This window comes from Nasonia vitripennis (assembly GCF_009193385.2).
Source record: "Nasonia vitripennis strain AsymCx chromosome 4 unlocalized genomic scaffold, Nvit_psr_1.1 chr4_random0010, whole genome shotgun sequence".
NCBI classification, from domain to species: domain Eukaryota; kingdom Metazoa; phylum Arthropoda; class Insecta; order Hymenoptera; family Pteromalidae; genus Nasonia; species Nasonia vitripennis.
The window spans coordinates 1,854,580-1,872,537 of record NW_022279646.1 but is presented as its reverse complement, the minus strand read 5'-3'; the positions used below and the strand labels follow the sequence as shown (position 1 = coordinate 1,872,537).

At 32.9% G+C, this 17,958-nt stretch overlaps 1 protein-coding gene across 24 annotated transcripts in view; it reads right to left on the bottom strand.

Moving 5' to 3' along the window:
- Positions 1–17,958, bottom strand: part of LOC103316326 (serine/threonine-protein kinase PAK 3) — a 271,885-nt gene that overhangs the window by 160,549 nt on the left and 93,378 nt on the right. For all 24 annotated transcript variants that reach the window (XR_004345306.1, XR_004345308.1, XR_004345307.1 and 21 more), the window contains one exon: positions 12,203–12,398. Coding sequence is in view for 21 of the 24 variants with exons in the window: in XM_031930175.2 (XP_031786035.1) it covers positions 12,203–12,398 (196 nt within the window). In the remaining 3 variants the exon portion in view is untranslated. The remainder of the gene's footprint in view (positions 1–12,202; positions 12,399–17,958) is intronic.

Genomic DNA, 17,958 nt, shown 5'->3' with positions numbered 1-17,958 from the left:
ATGTAGCAAAAACATGAAGACATTATACTACAACAAAAAAATGAAAAAGAAATTGAATTTAGTTATTTTTTTGAATAAAAAATGGTTTAGTAAAAGTGTCCGGGTCATGAAACATTTCACATAAATCAGCAATATTTACATAAAGATATACAATTATATATATTTATGTAATTCTTTTAGTTATTAATTACTAATAATGTATATGTATACATATACCATACAACATAGTAAAATTGGTCCAGATATGTCGGATGCTGTAAATAATAATCTTCTCAAAAAAATATAGCAAATATGTTTATTCGTATTTTTAATCTGAATTATTTTATAAATCATATACGACACATAGATATATAGGTATATTTTACATACATTATTAGCGTCGATCTTAAAATAGATTAGATAGGTCCAGATAAAAGGGATGCTGAAAATAATTATTTCTGCAGATATGCTCTTTTTTTAAGTTATTTGTTTGTGAACATGAAATGACAAATGCTGTATGTATTTGTTGAAACGGTCCGCGAAGGGTTAATACGCGAACGCGAAGGATTCGAGGCCCGAGGTTAGTAAAGCGGGAGAGAAGCACATTCGAAGAGTGATAGCAGTCTTTGATCCACCCGGTAATATCTATTGAGTGGACAAAAGACCTCCCTATCCTCTGTAATGGCCGAGCCACCAGAGGAGAGCTGCTCGTGTGTAGAGGGAGATGAGTAGGATATCTCCACTACGCATATCCCGCACACTTAGGTAAACCACGCAGCTATTAGACTGATGTGTGAGGTACTACCATCTCACCATGAGTCTAGAACCAGATGCGCCACCTAAATGCAGGGTACTACCATCCTACACCGGTGACACAACTGATGGGGGGATGGGAGTGGGTAATGCTAAACAAGGGTTGAAATAGTTTATATGTTTTAAATGTCTTTTATTTATTTATTTGATCATTCAATATTCAATTATAAGCGATGCTGGATCTCAGTCTACAAGGAGAGGGAGTGGACTGCACACATACACTTCGAGAGCCTGGAGCTCATGGACTACTGGGTATGGTGGAGACCGGAGCAAGCAGCGAGTACTACCATTCGCACGTTGCTCAGTTGAGAGCCAGATTACGAATGCTCGCTGCTGGCTCCGGGGTTCCTTATATACCCGGGATGCTCCCTCTCTCCTGTGTTATCTGCGCGTACGCCATCTACCAGCGCTTAGATAGACTATTTACGTGTAGCTACTAGCGCCACTTGGTCAGTAACTTGCCTACGCCAGGCAAGTTATCTGTTGCTGTTCTCTTATCCCAAAATATAATCTGCAGATTTGGTTTAGGTGAGAGGGATGCTGCAAATAATAATTTGTGCAGATACGATCTTTGTTTTTAAATCAATGTGTCTATGAATGTATCTATGCCTGTGGCGCCCTCGACTACCACTCGTGCTCAAACATCATCCTCGCTTGGAAAAGCCCATTTTCGACCCTTGTTGTACAATATACTATTCTGCTGTTATCTGCAATTCATGATTGTTTTCTTCAGTTGTTTTTCTTTTTCTTTTTTGGTAGGGATGTAAGATATCGTTAGCATCTAATATAAAAGTGAATATTGTATTATGTATTACATTTTAGTACAGAATATAAATGTTATGATTGTTATAATCCTACAATTGGCATTATATTATAAATGTGAATAAAAGAATTTTTAATTAATATTATTTTATTGTTATATTTTGTTAATATAATTAATACTTTAATTAAATAATTACAAAGAGTTTGAAAACATTATTTAATATTTAAAATGTATTTCTATTTTATTCTATAATTTTAAAACCGGTCCTGTGTACTAGTAGCTATAACTACTTTTCTAGAATGTTGGCTATATTGAATATATTCATTTGTACTCGACGGTAGTTAATTCTTGTGGAACGTTTTTGAAATCGTGCTTTTAATTGGTAAGAATTTATCGATCTGGCAATCTGATTGGAGCACTTAAAAAACGTTCCACAAGAGTTAACTACTATCAAGTGTACATTTAATATTTAATAGTATATTTAATAATGACGCGTTAAATAATTAAATATCATTACAATTAATTTCTAAATTGCGAGTGGTATATTAAAATATTTTGAATGGTCAATCAAAACATTGAGTAAATAACAATTCCCACTTCCTTCTGGTCCATTAATAAAAAGGAAGTTATTATGTTTAGTATTTAAACTTCGTTAAATATATTTTTCTAATCAACATTTAAAGATTCTACATTTATTTGTAACACATTTAGTTTATCATGTTTGTTATATAATGTTACTTCATCATTATATTCTGCTATGCATGTGGTTATAACGGGTAAATTAAAATCACTTAAGGAATATTCATTTATGTGCAAATTTCTCTCAATTCTATTAAGTGCTATATTTTCACCAACATTTTTTTCGTATTTAGGGTGATAAAAGTAATCTTTATATTTTTCATATAATTCTTTTGCGTTCATAAGATTATGATGAATACAAATAAAGGCGAATAACGCACATAATGCACTAGGAAACTCGAATTAAATTGCTTTCTTTAAACATCTATCCCATTCTCTATCTTCAGTAACCAACTGTTTTGCTATAGCGGCTTCATAAAAAGTAGAATATAATATACCATCAACAGAACGTAAATTTTCAAACAAAGTTGCTCCTTTCACATGTAAAAGTAACAATTTAATAAAATATAGTTCTCGATCCTTCGGATTGACTACATACATTCTGCTTAATATTGGTTTAATAGTTTTTTTTCTTTTGTTCCATTGTTTAAATTTTTCATCAAACGTATAATGAACTGGTATTTCAGAATTTAAATAATTTCGTGCTTCAATATCTATTTGGTTTAGTTTAAAATATTTTTCGTTTTCTTCATTAAAATATACATATCTTTATCATAAATAGCTAATCGTTTTATAATGTATAATGCAATCTGGGCAACTTTCAATCACATGCAGTCAACTGACGCAAAGCCAATGCATCAGTTATGCCCACCAGGACGCGACAGTTGGTGCAAGTGGCAAGCAGCCAAAGCCGCTAAAAAACTCAGAAGCTTCAGCCACAAGAACAGCCTTCCGACTGTGGTTATGGGTGCAGTGAGGCCAATTTATGAAGATTTGTCGAAGCCAGAATCACTAGAAACATGTCTTGGAGGTTTTACACAGAATCCTAATAAGAGTTTTAATAATTGTGTATGAAGATTAGTCCCCATCATTCAGTTGTTTGACAGTCTTCAAAATTGGTGTAAATGCAGCAGTAACCTTGTTTAATGATGGTCGTTCTGATTTGCTCAGGATTCTGAAGCAGTTTGAGGTGGCACCTGGATACGCTGCTGCAAAGTGGGCAAACTCTGCCGATACCCAGAGGATCTTCCATGCTAAGCGACAAACAAATCCAGGCCAGCACCAAGGAAGCACAAACCCTCAGAAGGAGAGTCAGGGAATTATGAGAAAAGGATTCTTACGCTGTAGGTGCACACTAGGCATTGCACTGAAATATCTTGAAGTCCTTGTAATGACTACGAAGAAAAGATAAGTATTTTTCTTTGTATTGCTTCAATTCATTTTTATGATATTGAAATATTGATTTATTTTATCTTTTTCAGCTGACCCTGGTAACACTAACCTGCTTGGTGACATTTAGAGGTTAGACTGGTAATTTTCTACCAGTTTGAACTTGAAGGTTCAACACAGTAACTAAAAGAAAAGATAAGTGCAAAGCGTTATTATTATCAAGGATAAAATATCCTTTTTATCAAATTTTTATAAAAATTCATGAAATGACTTTTTTTGTTTGCAGGTAAGAAAAGCCGTACAGAACCCAGAGGTATAAGTGAATATACCTCATAATTGCTAAAAGTCAAGGTATACGTGTGTCGAACATAGAAAACTTGGCCCTAAAGAATTTGGTAATCACTAATTTAAGTTATACGTTCAACAATTTTCATAAACTTTGAAGTTGATTTTCTCTAAATGTTGTTTTTACTGATTTTAGCTCACTGTCCGTAAGATTCCAAGTGAACGCATGGTTCTTTTGGGCTCGAACTCAAGGGGGATACTTTGTACACCTGTAGTTGTGGTATGAATGCAGGGATTTTGATTTAAATGTTTAAAAAATGTTTTATACGCAAAAATGTGTCAGAATAAGCGAAAAAAAATAAACTCAGTTTTTCATCGCCAAATCATTTTTAAACATTGAAATTGAATTCCCTGCATTCATACAAAAACTACAAGTGTACAAAGTATCCTTCTTGAGTTTGAGCCCAAAAGAACCATTCGTTCACTTGGAATCCTACGGACAGTGAAAAAGTTCACAAATTCTTGCACCGAGTGCCATAATGGGCCAGCAGAAATAATAAAGGTTTTAGCATGATAAAATTAAAGGTATTCATGCTAAAAGTATCTATAAAAAATTTCAAATGTTTTACTTAAAATTTATGAATTTTTTCAGAGTTCTTATTTTCAGGGTTTAAAGGTGTTGTGTCCCCCAAACAAGAGTCATGAAATCGATATAGTTTTGTTTTAAACATCGAGAACTTCCAATAAAATTTGATGGTAATATAAACATTTTTTCAATTTTTATATTTTCAGACTCTTTATGCAAATAATCCATCACTCCTTTATAACATTCACTTCTTAACACATTTTGATTTTTTCTTATACAATATAATCTTAAATTTTCAACTTTTACAAAAGCGTCTACGATCTCCTATTGTGTCATTTTTCCTAAATTAAGGTGAGGATTAAATTTATTTCTAACACTGAACCTATAGTTGTAAAATTGCAAATTAGAAATGTTACTATTGCCAACTTTACACTTCATATTAGGCATCCATCTATAACCAACATTTGGATAAATAAGAGGATATGTCATTGGATCTGCGTGTTTACTTATTAAAGGGATAGTAATTGGTTTATCATGTCTTGAATATATAACGATATCACGTTCAACATGTGGTTGACCGTTTTCTCAAAAACAAAAAAAAATCATTACAACTTCATTGCAAGTAGTTTCGTTATATGTATTTTTATCTGAATTGTTTTTTTGTTTTATTGCCATATTAACTGTCCTTGGCTGACGGTTACTATTATTACATCGTTTAATTTCTTCTTGTCCTACCTCATACATCATTTTGTAAGCTTCAGCACAAGAATGAATTTTTTTTAATAAATTATCTAATCGACTTAATAGTTCTAATTTTGTGTCTGAATTACTTTTATTACTTTTTCGTTGAGTTGTTGCCATTTCATTATCTAAAATATACAATTGTCCGTATTTTCGTGCTTAATCTTCATTTGGATGTAAAGCATAAACATTGTGATATATTTGACCTCAAATTCTTATAATTTGAGGACAATGACCAGGTATTTTGTCAAAATTTGCACCAAAACTTGAAAAAGCCAAAGAATTATTGTATTCACGAATATTTTTACGAAAATTAATGCTGTCCTCTGATAGACCTGTAGCCAATAACATCAACTCATCTGTATAATGAGGATTTTCTAACAAATTTATTTTTTCTTTATGACAACAATAAGAAAAATCTCCACCTCTGGTACCTTGAAAAAAAAAAATATATATACACATACACAGACACACACATACGCGCATACATACGAACACACACACACACACACGCACAAATACGTTTTATCATTGAACAAATAAATACAGGTATATATATATATATATATATATATATATATATATATATATATATATATATATATATATATATATATATATACATATATTTATATAAATATATATTCAAATAACTTATACAATGTATATATACTAACTTTATAACATCTTGAATGATTCAATTTAAAAACCGCTGCCAATTCATTGGCACGTAGTTTCCTCCAACTAAATTTTGTAACGGGCGGGGATAGCGCCTGTGAGAGCTAGTCGGCGCGAGTGCAGGATAGTGCGTCGTTGGCTCAGTGGTTAGAGCACGCGCCTTGAGATCTCGGGTACGTGGGGTTGAATCTTCCTCGTCGCTTTACTTTTGTGCGAATTAGTTCCCGGAAACCCCGTTACATGGCGCCCAACTCAAAAACCCACAAGGTTCGAGAATCGGTAAGCCCCAGGAAGATTCGTGTAGTCGGAGTCAGGCGAGTCCTGGGTTGAAGCGTCACCAGTCAGGCGTTCAGCTGTCAAGGACTCCCTGGCAAGGCTGGGTGGCTGGGGAATCGGTATGAAAAAGGTGAAGTTGACCCAGCCAGTTCACTTCTTGAGGGGGGCTGTAACGGGCGAGCATAGCGCCCGTAAGAGCTAGTCGGCGCGAGTGCAGGGTAGTGCGTCGTTGTCTCACTGGTTAGAGCACGCGCCTTAAGATTTCGGGGACGTGGGGTCGAATCCTCCTCGTCGCTTTACTTTTGTGCGAACTAGTTCTCGGAAACCCCGTTACAATTTATAGGTCTAATAAATATAGTATTGTTTTAATATACAGTATAATCTGCCTGCTAATATATAAGGCGGTTTTTAATACATAATTTAATATATAAGTTTTGGATGGTTCATGGTCCAAAAGATTGCAGAACCCCTCTTTTTTTTATTATAGAATATGAACGCTGCCGTCAATTTTTTTCAGATTATATATATATATATATATATATATATATATATATATATATATATATATATATATATATATATATATATATATATATATATAAAAAACTTTTGCTTCCTCTTATAGGAGTGTCGTTGCACGTCGTTAAAGTCCCTCCCTATGAATTCATGTCATACTTTACTCTTTACGTGAGAACCGCTTTACGAAATCATTCGAAAATCTTAGCAGCAGAAAGCTTTTTTAAGGTAAATCGCCAAATAAAATTTTAAAGCATTTGACTACATTGTTTTAGAGATATAAGGAATCAAAGAATTTTCAAAAAAAAATTAAAACCTTGATATCTTAAGAACCATAGTGGTTTAAAAGTTGCGCAATGAACTTAGCCAAAACACATAAAATATCTACTTTTTCCCAAAATCTCAAGTGCAATAAAGCTTTTTTACGTCCCTGAACGAGGCACAAAAAAAATCATTTTTTTAGTTTTCGATTTATTATTGAAGAAATAAGTAGTCACATCACTTGAAATTTTAATGAAACATAGTTTGACACGTGACCCATCGACATGATTTTTTTCGTAAGGTTATGCTGTTTAGTTTCAGAGATATGAATTTACAAAAAAATCACCTTTTTCGTTTTATCTGCCGAACAAAGCGGTCGATCCCGAAGACCAGACGAGGAAAAGTAGGTAATTTCATTCTCTTTTAAATGCATTTTAGCTGAATTGTTTGTAACAATGGGATGATTGAAAAAAAATGCAATATAGTGTTTTTCAAAAATCAAAAAATGGCCTTAAAAAAATAGTTGAGGAAATAAAAAATAACTGTTTTTCCCAAATTTAGAATTCAAAAAAAAGATATGTATGTTAAATTTTATTGATATTGACGGAGTAGTTACAGAAACATTAAGGTATGCATACACATACACATCCAGATACACGCATACACACACACACATCCATACGGACATTTTCTAAGAACATTTGATTTAAATTTCTAACACACCAAAAAGTATTTTTTAGAAGATTTGACGAAATTCAAAATTTTACTATTACAAAGCTTCCTCTAGGGGGAAGCAAAAATGTATTACTTTTTTTTTCTAATCAATCTGCCTGGTATTTAACACAGTTGAACGTTTTCTTTTCTTAAAAAATTAATTTAAATTTATGCTACTGTTTAATTAAATTTAAAAATACAGATTAAAAAATTTAATTAAATGATTCATTTTACAATTGTTAAAATATATCTGTTCCCTTGCAAAATCTTATAACACAAAATTTACAATATTTTAAAAATATTAACTTTTATATAATTGAAAATTCAAATCCCAAAAAATGTATTTAAATGCACTTATTTACAATATACATGTTGAAATGAATGTCTACTGAAATACAACCGAGCGAGCGGTAGCGAGCGAGGTGATTATTGCTAGTAATAAATATTATTATTAGTATAAAAACGTACGCAATTTACCCGACTGGCTGCCATGCTACCACGCGTCCCACGAAACATGGCTTATATTATTTATATTACTACATTAATATACTTTTTCATTTAATATTTTTTAACTTATAAATTTAAAATTTCTTATTATTATATTCAACTTAAATTAAAGACAATGTTATTAACTTAAATTTTTGTATTAGTTTACAATTAAATGTATAGTATTAAGTAATAAATAGACTGAACTGACATAGTAACTTTGATAAACACGCCATAATATGGCAACAGATCCTGTGTTAAGTATATTACCCTACCTGAGATCTCACGTGAGATTTTTCAACAGGGTAGAAAACCGAGTTGTATGACTCTAACAACCAATTGAAGCAGTTCAATTAACATGACATCAACATCTATATTATATCGCGCCTTTTTAAAGTTAATTCGTCTTATCATCAGATCTCGATGTAAAGAGCATCTAAAAAACTATGACCAATCTATCACCATGACTAACATTTCGCAATTTTCTATTTATCGTCCATAGTGATGTAGTTGTGTCTTAACGTCAAATTTAGTCTTTTTTCTCTGATGTTTTTTCCGTCGTAAATAAAATCTTATTCCTTTGGTATTATGTTTAATACATCACATCGCATCAAAATAAATATTTTTTCAATAACTACATAATATTACTCAATAAAAATACATTCTTCGAATTTAATTTAAATTTAACTAATAAGTATTATGCTTTAATGCTATGATGTGATTACTTCTGATTTTAAAATAAAATTATATTTTAATAGTGGTATAGTATTTTATTATTGTTTTTGTTTCATATTTTTATTATTATAAATTTGTAGATTATATATATATATATATATATATATATATATATATATATTTATTTAAAACTTGAATCAATGTTTAAATATAACGAGCGAGCATTAGCGAGTGAGTTTTTAGCTAGTTATGAATAATTATATGCAGAATATCCAGGTTGCAAATCATAAGAACGTTTTGCCGTTTCAAAAAGAAATACTTTTGAATAATTCATCATTTCCGCAATTACTATTATATTTATAACAAAATTACAGCACAGTGACTTTTTAAATCCTGGTACGATTTTACATAAAAAATAAATGTATATTTATTCGGGATCGAACAGCTGAGAGAACAATACATACCTCTATCTCCTCTAGCCAGCCATCTGGCGAGGACGAAACATATCGCGTAATATCCGTATGCATATACCGACGATCGATTACCGTTTTCTTTTCCTGATCAGGGTGGCATTGGCCACCGAAACGTCGGAGGAAGAAAAAAGAAAAACTCTTGGGTTTTTTTCTCTTCTTCCTCACGCACAAATTGCCTCGGGAAGACTGATAGAGCCAACATCATTCTATTTTTGTATATGCTTGTCTTAAATAAAATTTATAATAAGGTTGTTTTTTTACACGCATATTGATATTTTCTTCTGTTGTACAGATTACATTGATGGGCTGCCTGAGATAGAAGTAATTCGTCCAATTATCACTGATGATGCTTTAATTTACGTAGCTGGATATGTAGCTTACAGATTTAGATCAAAGTATCCAATGCTCGGTATACCTACCAGAGAAATCCTTACTCTTTTCGGTACTTCTTCGATACTCGAGGCTCACTATTTTCCAACCATTAAAATATCACCGCATACATTTTTTTATTAATCAAACTTTTGACCTTTAATTCGATGCCCAATAAAGATGGATAAAGGAAATAATAAAGTTTACGTTGGTAAGGAGGAAATTGTTTTACCTACTAGTAGTTACGAGATTTAAGATATCGAGAATTACCTTGATAAAACTTCGAGTAAAAAGAGAATTTCGATCAGCATACAACCTAACAAAATTATTGTAGTATTATAAAGTTCGATCGTAAAGTTGAATTACAACCGCAAGACTCGATTGCTGCATTACTCGGCTTAATTCAACGCGTTCTGCAGGAAATATCACGCATCCTTCCGACTTGCCATTGCTATTCGAAAAGTTAATGCTCGGCCAATCGAATGCAACATGACCAGCAGATCCCAGATAAATGAAAAATTAGCGCATACTATTCACAAATTTTTTCTCGCAGTACAGCCAGGATATCAGATCATCTAAGAACCATTGCAGGTCATTTACCCTATCACCTTCAAGAGCATAGTTCAGGAGCACTTACAAATTCGCATAGGCGGAAAAGAAGAACAGCTAGTAAATATTTAAGACGAAAATATTAAGATCCGATTGCATTTAAAATACACGTAATATGAATAGTTTATAATAGCAAAGTCGGTAGAGGCTATACAAACAAAATGATATGTCGCTCAGTTATCAGTCGTCAGCGAAACGTTAAAGCGCTAACACAGTAAACAATCAGTTCCTAAAAAGCCTAATTTGCGAGTCATTGCTCCCGGTGGAAAACAAGTGGCATACTATTTTGCTGAATTCGATAAGTGTTAAAATGACGGTTCGACTACAGTCATGAAAGGCTGTATTTCACACAATCCCAGTAAAAGTTTAATAATGGAAAATGCAGGCTGGTTAAATATTGGGAAGACTTTTTGACATGCCGCTAAGCATGATATTCGGGTTTGCCGAAAATTACAGAGAAATCGTTGTCAATGTAAAACATAATCTTGTACTGACTAGGTTGCATAATAATTTGAATACAATTATTCAGGTGTCGACACCTGGGAGGGTGTCGTTACCTTAGAGGACTATAAATTAGAATTGACGATAATTAAATAACTCATTCCGTACGTCGTAGCATTAAGGCGGCCCCCCTGGTAGGTAAGAAAGCAGCAATGGATAACTTGCCGGCATCGGCAAGTTACCGACTTTGTTGCGCTAATAGTCACCATTTATAATCTACCTAAGTTTAGGTAGATGGCGTGCGATAACGTAAAGCTCTTCCTAAACTTTCAATACTATTCAAACGGCAATTTAAATTTAGAATTCAACAATTCTCAATACGCCATATTTTATGACATGTTCACGAATTTCCAGAACCTCTACTATGACAAAGTTGCAGAGCCCATCATAACCAAGAACGATTTTATTTCGCTTTTAACACTCATATTAATCGACTGTTTGAAACAAAACGAGTGCTTGAAAAGTGCTCCAAGTGACGTTCGTCTTGAATTCGAATCTCAAGACAACATTTCTACTGGAACCTAAGCTTACTGCTTAATCTTACACTATCGCATAGTTTAGAATAACCCTGTCAGCAACGAGATCAAGACGGTCATATAAGATGGAGTAAGCAGTGGACATACAGGGCTTGAAGAACTTAGAAAAAGATCGCATCTTGAAGAAGCCAGTCATACTACCTTTCAAAGAAGACGCTAAGCCAATTGTACTCTTATTCTAAGAACATTTTTCTTGGTGTTAATTACCGGCGATAACGAGTATACTTAAATAGAAAACATTCTTCAAGACGCGCTCGAGTACGCCAGCAAGATTTTCGTCATTGGTGATTTTAATAAGAAATGGCTTGAACGGTCTAACTTCAAGGCTACCAACATCACTGATTGCTGCAATCCATCTATTGATCATCCAAAATTTGTCACCATATGCACGAATTATAATGGAGTACACAACTCCCCTAAAGTTTCTGTCTGCACGGCGATTAGTATATCGGTCTCAATGAAATTTGAATATCTCTCACCTTTGAGCATATACCAATGTAGGACTTTTCTATATAATGGTCGATGCAAGCTGCACGACTCGCACTCTACGACTGTGCTTCAAATGCCTTATAAAATAAAAGCATTTAAGGTTAGAAGAAAAATTCTCTGTAAAAAAGAGACAGTGAATAAAATCAATTTAAATCATAAATTAGCAGATGATCCGGCTGCCAAAAGTTATTGTTATTGTTACTAAAACTTTATTAAAGGATAAACAATTTAAAAGTATAAATACAGACTCACGCTTTTAGGAAAATTTAACTTTCACGCTAACGCACGTATGTAGACATAAAATATAAAATGAGTGTGACAATGTTTCTCCTTCAGTAATTTCTGTTTAAAATAGAATATTTCTAGGGTAACAAATTTTTTAAATTTTATAATAGCCTTTGCATGTAGATTATTACAACTACACTGCATTTTTTATTCAATAATAATAATTTTAGTACAGACAAAAATATATTGTAATACGTACTGTAAATTCTCCAGTTATAGCGTCAAATCCAACGTGGACAGTATGCTCAAAATTAGTGGGATAACTAATGTTAGGTTTATCTTTATTATCTTTTAATCTCATTTTGTTTTTTGTATTTCTTTTTTTCTTTTCATCAAAATCTGGTTCTTTGGGTAATGGTCGCATATCTACTGGAAGATTTGATGTCGTTTCCGCCCTAAAAAAATAACTTTTTTATATCTAAAACAAGGTTTGTAATAATTATATAATAACTAGCAGAAAAAGCTTGCTTCGCTTGCGATTGACATATGTTGTTGATTATATTTTGTTGTAGAATATGCTTTAAAAGAATAAAATACTCGAAAATTATATTTGCTTGCATTAAATTATGTTAATATAATGTTTCATAATTTTAACACAACCTATATCGTCGGTCCCTACGAAGAGTAGTACGGTTCAGATTTGCCACGAAGACTAGTACGGTTCAGATTTGCCGCAAAGACTAGTACGGTTCAGATTTGCCACGAAGACTAGTATTTCAGATCTTTCCCTCATGAAAAAATCCAATTGTTTTGAAGATAAACAAATAGTTATTTTGGTTAAGATTAATAAAATTGAAATGTTTTGAAAGTTGCCAAAAATTTTTTTTAAATTTTGAAATTTAAAAAGTTGTTATGAAATTCAATTTTATTATTTTTTTATTAAAGTTTTCAATAAACAATTTTTTAATTTTGAAATATTTGAAAAATTGTTTGGCAACTTTAAAAATACTGCAATTTTATTAGTTTTAACTATAATGACTAAAATAACAGAAACCATGTTTTCTCAAACAAATTCAAGCATTAATTACTCGGATGTTAATTAAAGAAAAGAGCATCAATATTTACTCATATTTTTTTTTCATTTATTTTCGACCTTAACGAAACAAGGCTCATTTAGTTTGTTGAGAAATTTCAGGATTAGTAAAGGTAAGAAAAATTATAATACAATTTAACAGAATAATACTGGATTATTTTAAGTTTATTTTGACCTATATTGCTTGTTTCATATTACTATATTAAAATATAACTTATACGGGCCGAGTGCTCAGCTTTGGCGAAGGCAATTTTATGTTTTCGATAGTGAAAGTGTTTCTTATGACAAGAGCTTCAAGCATGCCAAGTTTGATAATGGGATAGGCCTTGCAGTAGAAGTTACATGATTTTAAACAAAATAAGTTGTATTGCTGTATGTTATTAATGGGCTATAGGGTTATGTATACAAGTACGCTTATAGCATGCTATGTAATAAACATGCATGTACTGCAAAGAACTTGCACACATAGTCTATGAATAACATACGGCAATACAAAACCATATAGACGAACTTTTGTCGCTCGAAAAAGCTATTTTGCCATATTTTAACAATAAATGTTAACTGCCAGTAGTAAGAGGTAATCGTAAAACATATTCCTTGGTACATTTGGTGTAAAAAGGCTCGCCCGGATATGTTTTAGCTACCGCTTTCGATCAGCGGACCTCGGCAGGAGGAACGGTAAAAATCCGTAAAAAACCATATAGACGCACTTTTGTCGCTCGAAAAAGTCATTTTGCCATATTTCAACAATAAATACTGACTGTCGGTAGTAAGAGGTAATCGTAAAACATATTTCTGGGTAGGTTAGCTGTATAAAGGCTCGCCCGGATATGTTGTATCTACCGCATTTGATCAGCGGACCTCGGCAGGAGGAACGGTAAAAAACTATATAGAGGCACTTCTTGTTTGATTTTTTTATCGTTTATCTCAACCCTAAATAAATAATTATTACTTTTGTAAATATAACGTTTGTTACGTCATTCTTGTTTTGATGTAGCGCGGCAAAGATTTCTAGAGTGTAGGTAAACTGACTGAGAACGAGACTCAAACGCCCTCTCTCGGTGGCGTTATAAATCAGTAACTAATATGGCCGCCACTTTTCATCTCGGGCTCGTGTCACCTCGCGGAGTAGTTCAAAGTTTTTGAAAAATTGACGGATATTTCAGTGGCAATTGATTTACCAGATAATTTAGTGTAACAGTAAGGGGGGACAACTCCGCAAAATGCATCAAAATCAGTGATTTTTACATACGAGTCGAAATGATGAAACCAGGCTTGATGTCGTCTGCTTCACAATGCCATTACACAGCGATATAGCGTCGCCAAGTAATTCAAGGTTTTTGTAGATTTGTTTGTTTTTATATATATATATATATATATATATATATATATATATATATATATATATATATATATATATATATATATATATATATATATATATATATATATATATATATATATATATATATATTGTATTACTTTAGGAATGTACTTTGTTGCGTAAGGAAGCGGGAATAACTAAGGATTTCTCTGAAATATTTATTCATTATTTGTAAAAAGGCTGGAAAGGGAAGGCACCGTGGGCTATGTGCATACTGAATGCGCGGTCGGTAACCGACAAAAATACAGAAATAATATTTTTAGCTTATTTCGGAAAAGTAATAGTTGTCCCCCCTTGATTTCTTTATTACAAGTAACTTCCTAAAGTTTCAAGTCAATCGGTATGGTTGATTTTGAGAAAACTTTGAATTACGAAAACCGGATAAAACGATGGTAAAACAGGAATCTTTTTTGTGTACGGCGTCCTCTTAAACATCAGAAGCCTAAATGCCAATTTCGAAAAGTTACAAATCCTTTTAAAAAGTCTAAAAATAAAACCATGTTATCGTATGCACAGAGGTATGGAAATTAACACACTATCGGTATTATAGAATAGAAGACTACAAATTATATTACAATTACGGCGACATCAATAAAAATGATGGCATTGTGGTTTATGTAAATGAGAATGTTAAACATACTAAGGATACGATTGTAATAGGTAAGCTTAAAATACTAAACATAATTATCTCCCTAAATAATAAAAAACAACTAGAGATCTCATCGTTATACAGATCACACGGACTAAGTTGTATAGAATTTAATCAGAATCTCAAAATCTATTTAGATCAGAAAAATAATGTAAAAAACCTTATTATAATTGGTGATTTTAACATAAATATACAGGATTACAATCATATAAGTGTAGAGTTCCTAAACAACCTTCTAAAAAATGGTTTTCTACCAGGATTTACAAACACCACCGGACCAACAAACATAACTACAAATGAAGGAACGTGTATTGATAATATCTTTATTAAAACTGACTTCCTGAATACAAAATCGCTAACACTTATGACGCCTATTACTGATCATTATCCACTATTCTTGGAATTAAAAAAAATATCATATATATATATACCATACAAAATCACTGACCAAAATTCATGAAATTTTACTATATACATAAGTGTTTTTAGTCACTTGCCACGGCTTTGTGAAAGATCCGGACCGTTTCCTTTACTCTACCCAGGCTTAAAATATATCTTAAACATGCCCCCCCCAGACCTAATGAAAGACATTTCTAAAAAATATTAATTAAATGTTATTAGCATCAAGTACAGTGTGAGAAATGTCAATTAAATTTATTAGCTATGTATACAACGTATGGATAATAATATTTAATTAATATTTTTCAAAAATTTCTTCCATTAGGTCTGAGGGGGCATGTTTAAGATATATTTTAAGCCTGGGTAGAGTAAAGGAAACGGTCCGGATCTTTCACAAAGCCGTGGCAAGTGACTAAAAACACTTATGTATATAGTAAAATTTCATGAATTTTGGTCAGTGATTTTGTATGGTGTGTGTGTATATATATATATATATATATATATATATATATATATATATATATATATATATATATATATATATATACATATAATATTTTTCGGTAGGAATAGTGTATATTGTAAATATTTTTAGTAGATATTTTTTATTTTCTAATGTACGTAAAAAGAAAAAAATTTATCAGACGAATATTTTGTTGTTTTTTTGCAGGATTTAACCCAGGCTGGACCCCTAATGCACTGTATTGCGACTACACTGTTTCCCCTTCAATTAGATGGAACATATGAAATCAAAGAAAGGACCGAGAATGAATTCATTCTCTAATCACTACATAGGAGCTGCTAATTGCATGCAAAAAGGTGGAAAACAACAAGGCTTGGATGGCATATCCAATATTGCATTGAAACATGTCATCTACGCCCGGCCTGAAGTCTTCGTAGACTTGTACAATCTTAAGGAAGGAACGTTTACTACAGACTGAAAAAAAGAACGGCTCTTGCAGCTAACAAAATAAGATAAGGCACTTGGAGAAACCGCATCACACAGACCACTATGCATGCTAGACACTTCAGTCAAGATTCTTGAACGCATAATCTGCGTATGGATGTACCAGGCCACAGAAAGATAAAGTGGACTAGCTGAACACCAATATGTCTATAGAAAGAAGTGCTCTACCCTAGATGCCATCAGCTTAGTGATCGACACTGGCAAACCAACGACAAAAGAGAAAATATGGAAAGAAGGATCCAAGAAGTACTGTGCTATTATTACACTGGATGTCAAAAATGCGTTCAACTCGGCTAACTGGAGTAAGGTGCAAGAGGCACTACGAAAAAAGGAAGTACCTGTGTATATAAAAAGGATTATGTTGGATAACCTGAAGGACAGAACCCTATTATAGAACACAGAAAATGGCACAGAAGCCTACAAAGTCACAGGAGGCGTCCCCCAAGGGTCAGTGATGGGCCCGCAAACGCGAAACATTATATACGATGTAACTACCCAAAGAAGTAATAGTTGTAGGATTTGCAGATGACATCGCAGTAGTGTTCGTAGCAAATGAAAAGAACGTAGTAGCAGAAATTGCTAACGAGGCTATTCAAATAATTCAAAAGTGGCTGATCGAGACAGGTCTAGAGCTTGTTAGCCATAAAACGGAGGCTATCCTCATATTTAGCCAGAAAAAAATTAACACGATATCGTTGACTGTTGATAGACACAAGATTGTTTCTCAATCAACTATTAAATACCTGGGCATCACTATAGATGCAAAATTGACATTCAAAGAGCATCTTGCTATAGTTGGAGATAAGGCCGCAAGAGCTAGTGCTGCTCTATCAAGGTTAATGTCAAATGTAGGTAAGCCCTTACAGGACTGAAGGATACTATTAGCAAGCGTAACGACTTTAATTATGTTGTACGTCGCCCCTATATGGGCAGACGCTATGTTGGTGCAATCCTATGCATGAAGGTTGTCTACAGTTTACAGGAGAAATGCATTAAGGGTCGCTTCTGCCTACCGTCGGAGGGCTACTTGTGCAGAGCTTGCTCTTCCTATGCTACATAAAAATAAAGATGAGCCGTCACGGGATGGTTGGCAGATGTAAAACACCAAAATCGATAATTATTGGAAGAAGTAAATATCGTCGATCCCTCCGAAGAGTAGTACGGTTCAGATTTTCCGGCGAAGAGTAATGCAGTTCAGATTTTTGCGACGAAGTGTAGTACAGTTCAGATTCTCGCAGGCGAAGAGTAGTACGGTTCAGATTATTGCGGCAAAGAGTAGTACAATTCAGATTCTCCCAGGGAAGACACTATACGAACCCTATATAAAAATAACTCTACGACCTACACAGCAGTATATTTCGATACAAGGGCGAAAGTGTTGAATCTAGAACAATAGAGTGAGGTTTGTCGCGGTCTCGTCCGAGCGTGAATAACTGAACAATAATTTAAATGATTAATTAAAGTTTTTATTTTTATATTTCTATAAGTTTTCTAAAAGAATCATAAAATTAATTTAGTATAAA